We start from the raw sequence: 13333 nt of genomic DNA on the forward strand, positions 1-13333 counted from the left end.
GTTATACTTTTTCTCCCAATCATCCTAGAAAGTTAAAGCTAATGACGAAAATTAAAGTTTCCAACATCATTAAATTATCGCATGACGTCACATTAGGGATCGTTCTTAAATTATCGTTTTCTCTAACTTACTTTTTTTTTTTTCAAACAGGTTTGATGAGGGCTTAAATTATTTTTTAAAATAAAAAAATTATCGTGTTTAGCAAATACGATATCAAAGAACCTTTCCCAAATTAAATTTATTTTATGTCACATTTTCTGAGGAAGTTATTCTAAAAGGCATCGTCATTAGATTGTCGTTTGGAATTTTCTTTTCTATGCCAAGTGATGAGATTCTGTTCAAAGAGGGGTCATTCCTAAATCATAGTTTATATATATTTTTTTTCCTATCCCCATATTCAAATCTGACGTGATGCGATTTTCCACAAGCTCGTTTATAAATCAGCTAGTAAAAATGCATGTATAACAAGTTCTTAAGGAACAATTTATTTGAATATAGCACCACTTTATTTTCGTATACGTCCTTCCAAAATGATCGTTTTCCCTAATACACTCCGTAATGGGATTTTTTTTTCAAAGAGGGGTTGTATCGCTCGTAAAACTTTTTTTGTGAAATTTGTCACAACTCTGACGTCACATCCAATCAATTTCACATGCCCATGATTTCAGTTTTTCACAAGGGTCGTTCTTGAATTATCGTTTACACGTCATTAAATTATCGTTCGGGTAAACTTTTCATGCTCTGACATGTTTTTACAATCCTGTAACTTTTCTTGAAATATGAGTTCTTTTACCTAACTGAGAGAATTTTCCGAGCTGTAAAATAAAAGAGCTACCGCGCAAATGAATTACAAAGTCTTTTCTACAAATCAAGTTTTCATTTATTCAATATTTTAAATAATTTTCTTCAATCATGCATTTCAAATTTTCGTAATTAATCAAGCAATTTTCCGCGACGTTATGATTTTCCTACTGGAATTTTAGCGATGTCATGAAAGTCAAGACATGATCGTAATAGATGCAATATGTTATGTTATCATGCAACTGTAGGCATTCGTGCCCAGCTGATAACCCATGGCGCATCCATGACGACTAAATATTTTTCCCCGCGAAATCATATCTTTTTTTTTTTAACTTCCGACTATAGCATCGATAATGTAGAACTCGTGTTCATCACTTCAGATTGGTGTGTGTGTGTTTTTTCGCTAGCTTCTGTTATTTTTTTCAATGACATTCTCTCTAATGTTCTGGTTACAATAAAATAGTTTATGTTGGAAAAACTATAAATTGCGAAGGAAGGAGGAAAAGCTCCAATGCAATTCTTCCATCTACCGAGATATCACACTTAGTACGAGAAGAGGTTAAATAAATGTCGAACTAGCATAAAAAACTCTTGATCAGTATAGTTCATTCTTAATAGTCAACCAGCAGGCAGACTTTCTAGCTTTCATACAAAATAGTAATTTTTTACAGCATGCATTTGTTAATCTTAAAGAAACCCCCGCGACGTTTTAGTGGTCTCACAGTCAAATAGTGTGATAAGACAAAATATTTTATCCGAATTTATATGATTTCATGAAGTAACAAAACATTAAAGGTAATCTTTCAACGAAGAGTCGAGAATCACTTACCGAGGTGGATGCTCATTCATCGTTTATTGAGACTGCAAAAAAAAAAAAGTTAGCTTACATCGTTTAATACTAACTTCAACCTTTTACCTGCAAACTTGCGCATTTGTGAACATCGGGGAAAAAATAACAGCGATGAAGAAGATGCTATAGAAACAATAAAATCAAAAATGTAGTAATACCACAAGAGGCTATGAAATACTTTTAACATATATTTATTTTTATTGATTATTCTAGATAATTTCTTTGAATCGTATCATTTTCCACACAACTCAACATCATCATCACCATGATTCATTAGTGGATCTCCATTTGGATTTGCCCGCAAGTTTCCATCCGCAAGAAGTTCTGGGTACAACTGTGAATCTGATAATATCGGGGAAGTCGCCTCTGATGGTAAACTTGAGATGTCGATTAAAAGGACTTCATTGGCTGATTCACGATTACACACCCAATCTCGAACCCGTTGTTGAGTCTAAAAAATGAAACATTTGGGGAAAAAACCATTTAATTAAAAAAAAAATAGTTTAAGTATTAAATAATTTAAAGAATAATTTTGCTCTTTTCGAGTTTTCATACAAAAGATTTCAATTTTAGTGATGAGGATTATATAGACAACCGAAGAAAAGAACTTTTATTTATTTTTTGTTCCCCTATGAGATCACAAAACAGTTTATGAAACTATGACGGTGAAACTGAATAAATCATGCCGATCAAAAGGCGTGTTGCACTTCGATAGTATGTTTAAAATGTTGATACTAATAGGAAAACAAAAAAAATATTTTTTAGCATCGATTTTTATTTTTCTATTCAGCATAAAAATAGTTTAAACAAAATTAAGTGTCAGGAATATTATGTTTATTACAACTGACTACGTTCGAGAAACTTTTAAAAATAGAGCAGTCTATACAAAACGTATGATTTTAATCATAATTCACAGATATTTTTGAGCTATTACGCATTATTTCCTCGAAATTAGCTTATTTTTATACTTTCGCTGAACATTGTATACTATAAACATTGTATACTATAAACATTGTATACTATAAACATTGTATACTATAAACATTGTATATAGTCATTTTTATACACTACGTGGCTATACTAGTTGTCAATGCAATGAATATGCTAAATATTTTCTGAAATATGTTAGTTTTTATGAAACAATACATGAACTTTGACAGAAAAGAATTTCAATATTTTATATTTAAACAGTTGTAAAATGCAACTGAACATACAGCCAGTTCATTGCACAGTTAGTATTATCTGAAACCACGACTAAAAAAAATGTCATTATAATATCGAACACACTTTTGAGGAAATGAGTTTTGCGCGCAGTGTAGTTACGAAAAACACGAATCTTCATGAAACACGTTTAAAAGTTAGTTGAGATCTATACTCCGATTGAATTGACACAACTAGAATTTTTTTCAACACTTCACATGTATAAGAATAAAATAGTTACGTATTTCCATGAAAAAGAAAAGAATCGTCAATTTCCATGAAATTCGTCATTTGAAGATAGTCTGCAACCTTAAGTTCAGATCGAGAAACGCTCATAACGTTATATATATATCGATCGCTAATAAATGAGAGATGCACATCACACACGGTTCTTATTTTTACCTTTAAAACCAAAAACGATCCTAACTCTCTTGGATAATTTTCACCGCTTGATGGGTGTACATCATTCTTCACGCATATTTAAAATGCAGGTTTAACACTCCAATAAAGCCGAAACCACTGATAATTTTTTTTTATACTCTTCTAAATTTTTAAATTTTCATGGCAAGAAAGGACTGAAATTTTTCTAATCAGAGACTAATTCAACCTCAAGAGTCACAACAGGCGAAATGACCAAGACAGTCAAAATTAACAGGAAAACAATATAAAATAATTGTTTGATTTCACAATAAGAATCAATAAAACAGAATAATTTGAAAACTACTTACATCAATTTTCCTTTTTTTTTTTCGTTGATGAATTTCCCTCCTCAGGAGACCTTTCCATAGATGACCGGGCATTTTCCCTTCCAAGGCATCACGCATCTCATGTAAGGATTCTATGCTCATTTCAAACTGAGTGAAGTCATTGAGTAAATCACACTCTTGCTGCATATTGTAAGAAAACCTAGAAAAATTCAGCTGAAATGTGAAGAAAATCGCTGTCACAGTGAGGTGAGTATCCCGACGTGCTCTTGGTATTTAAACTCTCTTATCAGTCAATGACGCATCATGACAAGTAACGCGAATAAAAGAATGAATACGGAAAGCCGTGACGTGGACTACAACATAATTTCAATTAGCAACTTCTTATCAAAAATATACTTCGAATCAATTTCACTCTGTCTTTTGAAAATATCACTATCTTCTAAATCCGTAATTGAAATAATTCAACCTCTCATAAGAAAGTCGCAACCAGACATGAAAAAAAGTTCTTTCGACTCCATTCTTGAATTGCCATATGAAGTAGTTGCATATCACCCGACACATGCGAGAACACTATGTATCAATCACATATTCAGAGACCCTCGCGAAGAATGGTAATGAAAATTTTAACAACTTTGAAGCTCCACGTAAAGAAAATCCCTCTTACTTACGTCACTCAGATCACTGTATAGACTTTTTTTTTCTTCACATCTCTGTCTCTACACTCCACAAGCCAATATAGCGCATTTTTTTTAAATTAATTATTTTTTTTTCTGTTTGAAACTATAAAAAAATTTAAAAAAAATGGTTAAACTCTTTCCCAGATCTAGTTCTTACATTTTAACCACTCCCAAAACGCTAAAACTTTAGCTAAAGCACAATGGCTCAGCTGCTTTGGGTGACACGAAACATTCATCAGGGAATCTAATAGTATATAGGATCGAAGACCGAAGTTTTCGCTTTTTCTTCGCCCTTCACGAAAATCGTGTGATAATTTTCATCTATCCGGGTTAACGTCTGCTACAACCATCTCGTACGGGTTAAAATCCAAATACCACACAAGGTTGTGATGTTTCCACACACCCATGAAACCTGGGAGAATTCTCCATCACTTAAAACGTGAACACTAAATGGCGCTTTATAAATGCTATGATATGTCTCATCTGTTTCCAAGTTAAAGAAACTTAATTCCTTAATAATAAATTCTCGCGAACTCAACCTATAACCCTAGTCATCTAACACGCATGTCATAGCAAACAGGAAGAAATTTACTTACTCATAGAGTGTAGCGACAGAGATGGGAAATCTAAGTGCACTAGCTGGAATCAAACGAAAGAAATGAGGTGATTACAGTTTATCAGACACCAGTTCAAATAAACTTAGATTAGACCAAGTTGAGGATTTCAGCTCGTATAGAATTATGCTAAAATATCAAAGTTCAACTAAATTTGGGGGGGGGGGGTGATGTGTTACGCCGCGATTGCAGCCGCAGCTAACATGGCAACCTAAATGGCTCAGAATAGAGGCACTAGTGTTAGTCAGCCACTTGAGTGTTTGCCCATCCTTACGCCTCTTCTTTGATTCATATACCAATGTGTGTGATAATCAAGTGAAACCAACAGCTCCATAATATGCAACCCATGTTCATGAAGTGAGGGGTGCTAAACCGCGAGATACTTTTAAATAGTCAAAAGTGGGTGATAAGAGGATCGAATAATAAGAGTGAGTTGTTATCTTGAAGGTACTCATGCAATCCCTAGATTTTCCAACACACATGATGTGTAGTATGTACAGAGACACATACATAAGCTCATTGCGAACAACCGAGAGTACGTTATGAATTAAGCTACAAGTTACTTTAGGGAGGACAAGGCTGATGTGCCATAAAAAAAAAAAAAAAAAAAAAAAAAAAAGAAGTGTCTCCCTTCACACCAATTCTTTACACACTTTATTGTCTTCGCCTCATATACAAGCTAGCAAAACATACATTCATGCATGAATTTTAACATTTAACAAAAACATTTAACACGTAATGCATTGCATGAATTTTTGCATGTATGTTTTGCTAGCTTGTATATGAGGCGAAGACAATAAAGTGTGTAAAGAATTGGTGTGAAGGGAGACACTTCTTTTTTTTTTTTTTTTTTTTTTTTTTTTATGGCACATCAGCCTTGTCCTCCCTAAAGTAACTTGTAGCTTAATTCATAACGTACTCTCGGTTGTTCGCAATGAGCTTATGTATGTGTCTCTGTACATACTACACATCATGTGTGTTGGAAAATCTAGGGATTGCATGAGTACCTTCAAGATAACAACTCACTCTTATTATTCGATCCTCTTATCACCCACTTTTGACTATTTAAAAGTATCTCGCGGTTTAGCACCCCTCACTTCATGAACATGGGTTGCATATTATGGAGCTGTTGGTTTCACTTGATTATCACACACATTGGTATATGAATCAAAGAAGAGGCGTAAGGATGGGCAAACACTCAAGTGGCTGACTAACACTAGTGCCTCTATTCTGAGCCATTTAGGTTGCCATGTTAGCTGCGGCTGCAATCGCGGCGTAACACATCACCCCCCCCCCCCAAATTTAGTTGAACTTTGATATTTTAGCATAATTCTATACGAGCTGAAATCCTCAACTTGGTCTAATCTAAGTTTATTTGAACTGGTGTCTGATAAACTGTAATCACCTCATTTCTTTCGTTTGATTCCAGCTAGTGCACTTAGATTTCCCATCTCTGTCGCTACACTCTATGAGTAAGTAAATTTCTTCCTGTTTGCTATGACATGCGTGTTAGATGACTAGGGTTATAGGTTGAGTTCGCGAGAATTTATTATTAAGGAATTAAGTTTCTTTAACTTGGAAACAGATGAGACATATCATAGCATTTATAAAGCGCCATTTAGTGTTCACGTTTTAAGTGATGGAGAATTCTCCCAGGTTTCATGGGTGTGTGGAAACATCACAACCTTGTGTGGTATTTGGATTTTAACCCGTACGAGATGGTTGTAGCAGACGTTAACCCGGATAGATGAAAATTATCACACGATTTTCGTGAAGGGCGAAGAAAAAGCGAAAACTTCGGTCTTCGATCCTATATACTATTAGATTCCCTGATGAATGTTTCGTGTCACCCAAAGCAGCTGAGCCATTGTGCTTTAGCTAAAGTTTTAGCGTTTTGGGAGTGGTTAAAATGTAAGAACTAGATCTGGGAAAGAGTTTAACCATTTTTTTTAAATTTTTTTATAGTTTCAAACAGAAAAAAAAATAATTAATTTAAAAAAAATGCGCTATATTGGCTTGTGGAGTGTAGAGACAGAGATGTGAAGAAAAAAAAAGTCTATACAGTGATCTGAGTGACGTAAGTAAGAGGGATTTTCTTTACGTGGAGCTTCAAAGTTGTTAAAATTTTCATTACCATTCTTCGCGAGGGTCTCTGAATATGTGATTGATACATAGTGTTCTCGCATGTGTCGGGTGATATGCAACTACTTCATATGGCAATTCAAGAATGGAGTCGAAAGAACTTTTTTTCATGTCTGGTTGCGACTTTCTTATGAGAGGTTGAATTATTTCAATTACGGATTTAGAAGATAGTGATATTTTCAAAAGACAGAGTGAAATTGATTCGAAGTATATTTTTGATAAGAAGTTGCTAATTGAAATTATGTTGTAGTCCACGTCACGGCTTTCCGTATTCATTCTTTTATTCGCGTTACTTGTCATGATGCGTCATTGACTGATAAGAGAGTTTAAATACCAAGAGCACGTCGGGATACTCACCTCACTGTGACAGCGATTTTCTTCACATTTCAGCTGAATTTTTCTAGGTTTTCTTACAATATGCAGCAAGAGTGTGATTTACTCAATGACTTCACTCAGTTTGAAATGAGCATAGAATCCTTACATGAGATGCGTGATGCCTTGGAAGGGAAAATGCCCGGTCATCTATGGAAAGGTCTCCTGAGGAGGGAAATTCATCAACGAAAAAAAAAAAGGAAAATTGATGTAAGTAGTTTTCAAATTATTCTGTTTTATTGATTCTTATTGTGAAATCAAACAATTATTTTATATTGTTTTCCTGTTAATTTTGACTGTCTTGGTCATTTCGCCTGTTGTGACTCTTGAGGTTGAATTAGTCTCTGATTAGAAAAATTTCAGTCCTTTCTTGCCATGAAAATTTAAAAATTTAGAAGAGTATAAAAAAAAATTATCAGTGGTTTCGGCTTTATTGGAGTGTTAAACCTGCATTTTAAATATGCGTGAAGAATGATGTACACCCATCAAGCGGTGAAAATTATCCAAGAGAGTTAGGATCGTTTTTGGTTTTAAAGGTAAAAATAAGAACCGTGTGTGATGTGCATCTCTCATTTATTAGCGATCGATATATATATAACGTTATGAGCGTTTCTCGATCTGAACTTAAGGTTGCAGACTATCTTCAAATGACGAATTTCATGGAAATTGACGATTCTTTTCTTTTTCATGGAAATACGTAACTATTTTATTCTTATACATGTGAAGTGTTGAAAAAAATTCTAGTTGTGTCAATTCAATCGGAGTATAGATCTCAACTAACTTTTAAACGTGTTTCATGAAGATTCGTGTTTTTCGTAACTACACTGCGCGCAAAACTCATTTCCTCAAAAGTGTGTTCGATATTATAATGACATTTTTTTTAGTCGTGGTTTCAGATAATACTAACTGTGCAATGAACTGGCTGTATGTTCAGTTGCATTTTACAACTGTTTAAATATAAAATATTGAAATTCTTTTCTGTCAAAGTTCATGTATTGTTTCATAAAAACTAACATATTTCAGAAAATATTTAGCATATTCATTGCATTGACAACTAGTATAGCCACGTAGTGTATAAAAATGACTATATACAATGTTTATAGTATACAATGTTTATAGTATACAATGTTTATAGTATACAATGTTTATAGTATACAATGTTCAGCGAAAGTATAAAAATAAGCTAATTTCGAGGAAATAATGCGTAATAGCTCAAAAATATCTGTGAATTATGATTAAAATCATACGTTTTGTATAGACTGCTCTATTTTTAAAAGTTTCTCGAACGTAGTCAGTTGTAATAAACATAATATTCCTGACACTTAATTTTGTTTAAACTATTTTTATGCTGAATAGAAAAATAAAAATCGATGCTAAAAAATATTTTTTTTGTTTTCCTATTAGTATCAACATTTTAAACATACTATCGAAGTGCAACACGCCTTTTGATCGGCATGATTTATTCAGTTTCACCGTCATAGTTTCATAAACTGTTTTGTGATCTCATAGGGGAACAAAAAATAAATAAAAGTTCTTTTCTTCGGTTGTCTATATAATCCTCATCACTAAAATTGAAATCTTTTGTATGAAAACTCGAAAAGAGCAAAATTATTCTTTAAATTATTTAATACTTAAACTATTTTTTTTTTAATTAAATGGTTTTTTCCCCAAATGTTTCATTTTTTAGACTCAACAACGGGTTCGAGATTGGGTGTGTAATCGTGAATCAGCCAATGAAGTCCTTTTAATCGACATCTCAAGTTTACCATCAGAGGCGACTTCCCCGATATTATCAGATTCACAGTTGTACCCAGAACTTCTTGCGGATGGAAACTTGCGGGCAAATCCAAATGGAGATCCACTAATGAATCATGGTGATGATGATGTTGAGTTGTGTGGAAAATGATACGATTCAAAGAAATTATCTAGAATAATCAATAAAAATAAATATATGTTAAAAGTATTTCATAGCCTCTTGTGGTATTACTACATTTTTGATTTTATTGTTTCTATAGCATCTTCTTCATCGCTGTTATTTTTTCCCCGATGTTCACAAATGCGCAAGTTTGCAGGTAAAAGGTTGAAGTTAGTATTAAACGATGTAAGCTAACTTTTTTTTTTTTGCAGTCTCAATAAACGATGAATGAGCATCCACCTCGGTAAGTGATTCTCGACTCTTCGTTGAAAGATTACCTTTAATGTTTTGTTACTTCATGAAATCATATAAATTCGGATAAAATATTTTGTCTTATCACACTATTTGACTGTGAGACCACTAAAACGTCGCGGGGGTTTCTTTAAGATTAACAAATGCATGCTGTAAAAAATTACTATTTTGTATGAAAGCTAGAAAGTCTGCCTGCTGGTTGACTATTAAGAATGAACTATACTGATCAAGAGTTTTTTATGCTAGTTCGACATTTATTTAACCTCTTCTCGTACTAAGTGTGATATCTCGGTAGATGGAAGAATTGCATTGGAGCTTTTCCTCCTTCCTTCGCAATTTATAGTTTTTCCAACATAAACTATTTTATTGTAACCAGAACATTAGAGAGAATGTCATTGAAAAAAATAACAGAAGCTAGCGAAAAAACACACACACACCAATCTGAAGTGATGAACACGAGTTCTACATTATCGATGCTATAGTCGGAAGTTAAAAAAAAAAAGATATGATTTCGCGGGGAAAAATATTTAGTCGTCATGGATGCGCCATGGGTTATCAGCTGGGCACGAATGCCTACAGTTGCATGATAACATAACATATTGCATCTATTACGATCATGTCTTGACTTTCATGACATCGCTAAAATTCCAGTAGGAAAATCATAACGTCGCGGAAAATTGCTTGATTAATTACGAAAATTTGAAATGCATGATTGAAGAAAATTATTTAAAATATTGAATAAATGAAAACTTGATTTGTAGAAAAGACTTTGTAATTCATTTGCGCGGTAGCTCTTTTATTTTACAGCTCGGAAAATTCTCTCAGTTAGGTAAAAGAACTCATATTTCAAGAAAAGTTACAGGATTGTAAAAACATGTCAGAGCATGAAAAGTTTACCCGAACGATAATTTAATGACGTGTAAACGATAATTCAAGAACGACCCTTGTGAAAAACTGAAATCATGGGCATGTGAAATTGATTGGATGTGACGTCAGAGTTGTGACAAATTTCACAAAAAAAGTTTTACGAGCGATACAACCCCTCTTTGAAAAAAAAATCCCATTACGGAGTGTATTAGGGAAAACGATCATTTTGGAAGGACGTATACGAAAATAAAGTGGTGCTATATTCAAATAAATTGTTCCTTAAGAACTTGTTATACATGCATTTTTACTAGCTGATTTATAAACGAGCTTGTGGAAAATCGCATCACGTCAGATTTGAATATGGGGATAGGAAAAAAAATATATATAAACTATGATTTAGGAATGACCCCTCTTTGAACAGAATCTCATCACTTGGCATAGAAAAGAAAATTCCAAACGACAATCTAATGACGATGCCTTTTAGAATAACTTCCTCAGAAAATGTGACATAAAATAAATTTAATTTGGGAAAGGTTCTTTGATATCGTATTTGCTAAACACGATAATTTTTTTATTTTAAAAAATAATTTAAGCCCTCATCAAACCTGTTTGAAAAAAAAAAAAGTAAGTTAGAGAAAACGATAATTTAAGAACGATCCCTAATGTGACGTCATGCGATAATTTAATGATGTTGGAAACTTTAATTTTCGTCATTAGCTTTAACTTTCTAGGATGATTGGGAGAAAAAGTATAACCCAGTTGATCACGTGACTTTCGAGTGCCATAGCCCTCTCTTTCTTGTTAGCTTCGGTATACACAGGGTGACGTTATTGACTGGAAAACTGACATAAAAAAGTTTAATTTAAGAAAGATGGAGTGTTGTGTGACAAAAAAATTTAATTCAAGAACAACCAGACATAAAAAAATTCTGATTTAATAATGACTCCCAATAAAAATGTAATTTAGGAAAGATCCCTGGCGTGGCATAAAAAATTTTATTTTGTGAACGACCCCCAATAAAACAATTTAATTTAGGGAAAAAAAACAGTAAAGCGTCATCCCTCTTATCGAGGCATCCCTTATCGCGTGTGAGCGCCATCTAGCGGAGGGCTGCGGAATACATCCCCTCGTAAGGTGGGGATTGCCTATTGTCCTGGTGGGGAGCAAGTGGGGAGTGCCTATTGTCCTGGTGGGGAGCAAGTGGGGAGTGCCTATTGTCCTGAAAACCCCATTTTTCCCCTACTAACCACGGTAATCAAAGTAAACATTCCGAAAGTGATTGTTGAGGCCCAGAAACCATTGTTGCCCGACGATTTTTCGTCCATTTCGGGTATCTGCCCTTCTTTGGCGAATTTTTAAAGTAGCCTATCGTTCAATCCGGGCCCTGTTTGGTATATATCCAAATTTTGGCGACGATCGATCTAAAATTGTGGATTTGTATAGAGAACATACACACAGACAGAAAATCAATTATATATAGATACTATAGTTATAGCTATAATATATATATATTATAGCTATATTATAGCTATAATACCCGGCGTTGCCCGGGTTTTCTTCAATGAGGCTTTTTGGATCACGTGATATCTCCCTCTTTCTTTGAGGGACATACGATCCGTGTTCAAGTTGAACCAATATGGCGACTTCCTGCGCGACTTCATGAAATAAACAAATGTAGATTTAAAGAAACATAGAAACGAACATATTTTTTTTTTCTTTTTTTAAGGGGTTCTAGGTATTTCGATCCCCCCCCCCACTGAACTTCAAGTTATCGATCTGCCTGTTTCAGCTTTCAAAAATGCTTAATTGAAGCTGTGGAATTTCTTGGATGTACTTTACGGGCCCATAATTAATTTTAAAGCAACCTAAACTATATGAATTTAGGCAGTTCAATATTACAAGACAATACGAAGACTTTAATTTTCATGCTTGAGAAGATATAAATAAAAAGTTGAAATCAATGTTATTGCATGAATGTCCAACTCCAAAGCAGGTCCGGCTAATTACTTCATAATTAATCTCCCGGGCTTCGTATATCTCTAATCGAACTCAATATTTCTAGAATTCAATACAATTTTTAAAATTATTGATGAGGCAGAAAACCCCGCCAAATTTCCGCATTTCTACAGTAAAATCGGCAATTTTAACACTGATTTCTATGAAGATCACACCCTTTTCCTGACCCTCAAAGCGATGCTGATTATGACGTATATTCAAAAAGCCTCATTACTGAGAGTATTGACTATATAAACTATTATACATATACATATGCTAACAGGATTAGAGAAGTGACAAACCATTGTAAAGGCATATACACGTCTTAAACGCATTGCTAGGGAACCACGGTAATTAAAGTAAACGTTCCGAAAGTGATTGTTGAGGCCCAAAAACCATTGTTGCCCGACAGTTTTTTTGGCCGTTTGGGGCATTTGCCCTGCTCTGACGAAATTTTAAACTAGCCTATCGTTCAAGTCGGGTCCCATTTGGTATATATGCAAAATTTGGCGACGATCGATCCAAAATTGTAGATTTGTATAGAGAACATACACACACACACACACACACACACACAGACAGAAAATCAATTATATATATATAGATATATGCACAGTATCAAATTTTGTTTCGTTGTTCACCAAGCAAGCAAGTATACTCATACTACACCAAATGAAACTACTGTAGAATCTCTACGAACCAGTTTGAAACGTGTTTTACACAAAACAAAATTTCTATCCAAACGTTTAACTTCAATTTAGAACATCAAAGATTATTCCTATAACGCACGGGTTCTCAAATTGTGCGCCTCCAACCTTTGTCATGGTGTGAGGTTTTCGAAAATATTCTTTGTTAAACAGCTCTGGAGAGCCGGTGGAGCTCGCGGATAAGAATTGAATAGGGGGAAAGGGCGCCTCAGGTTGAGACGCCCTGCTCTAACG

General features: G+C 34.1%; 2 protein-coding genes across 2 annotated transcripts; one reads left to right on the plus strand and one right to left on the minus strand.

The window, feature by feature from the left end:
- Positions 1–1826: 1826 nt before the first annotated feature.
- LOC149068079 (uncharacterized) lies at positions 1827–4118 on the minus strand. Its single transcript, XM_089251601.1, has 2 exons — positions 3580–4118; positions 1827–2102 (listed from the first exon to the last, which is right to left on the minus strand). The coding sequence occupies exons 1-2, from the start codon at positions 3742–3744 to the stop codon at positions 1884–1886; spliced, it is 384 nt and encodes a 127-aa protein (XP_089107727.1). The 5' UTR covers positions 3745–4118; the 3' UTR covers positions 1827–1883.
- A 2916-nt stretch (positions 4119–7034) lies between these two features.
- On the plus strand, positions 7035–9326 carry LOC149068080 (uncharacterized). The gene is made up of 2 exons (XM_089251600.1): positions 7035–7573; positions 9051–9326. The coding sequence occupies exons 1-2, from the start codon at positions 7409–7411 to the stop codon at positions 9267–9269; spliced, it is 384 nt and encodes a 127-aa protein (XP_089107726.1). The 5' UTR covers positions 7035–7408; the 3' UTR covers positions 9270–9326.
- The last annotated feature ends 4007 nt before the right edge of the window (positions 9327–13333 follow it).

This window comes from Pholcus phalangioides, unplaced genomic scaffold, assembly GCF_987345545.1.
Source record: "Pholcus phalangioides strain wild (caught in Gottingen) unplaced genomic scaffold, Ppha-v1.0 ptg000027l_1, whole genome shotgun sequence".
Lineage (NCBI taxonomy): Eukaryota > Metazoa > Arthropoda > Arachnida > Araneae > Pholcidae > Pholcus > Pholcus phalangioides.

What these genes read in the sequence shown, in the direction of transcription:
- LOC149068079 (XM_089251601.1), bottom strand. Translation starts at nt 3,744, where the DNA reads ATGCAGCAAGAGTGTGATTTACTCAATGACTTCACTCAGTTTGAAATG. An exon ending in AAAAAAAAAGGAAAATTGAT is followed by an intron (nt 2,103 to 3,579) that starts GTAAGTAGTTTT and finishes TTCATTTTTTAG; the next exon opens with ACTCAACAACGGGTTCGAGA.
- LOC149068080 (XM_089251600.1), top strand. Translation starts at nt 7,409, where the DNA reads ATGCAGCAAGAGTGTGATTTACTCAATGACTTCACTCAGTTTGAAATG. An exon ending in AAAAAAAAAGGAAAATTGAT is followed by an intron (nt 7,574 to 9,050) that starts GTAAGTAGTTTT and finishes TTCATTTTTTAG; the next exon opens with ACTCAACAACGGGTTCGAGA.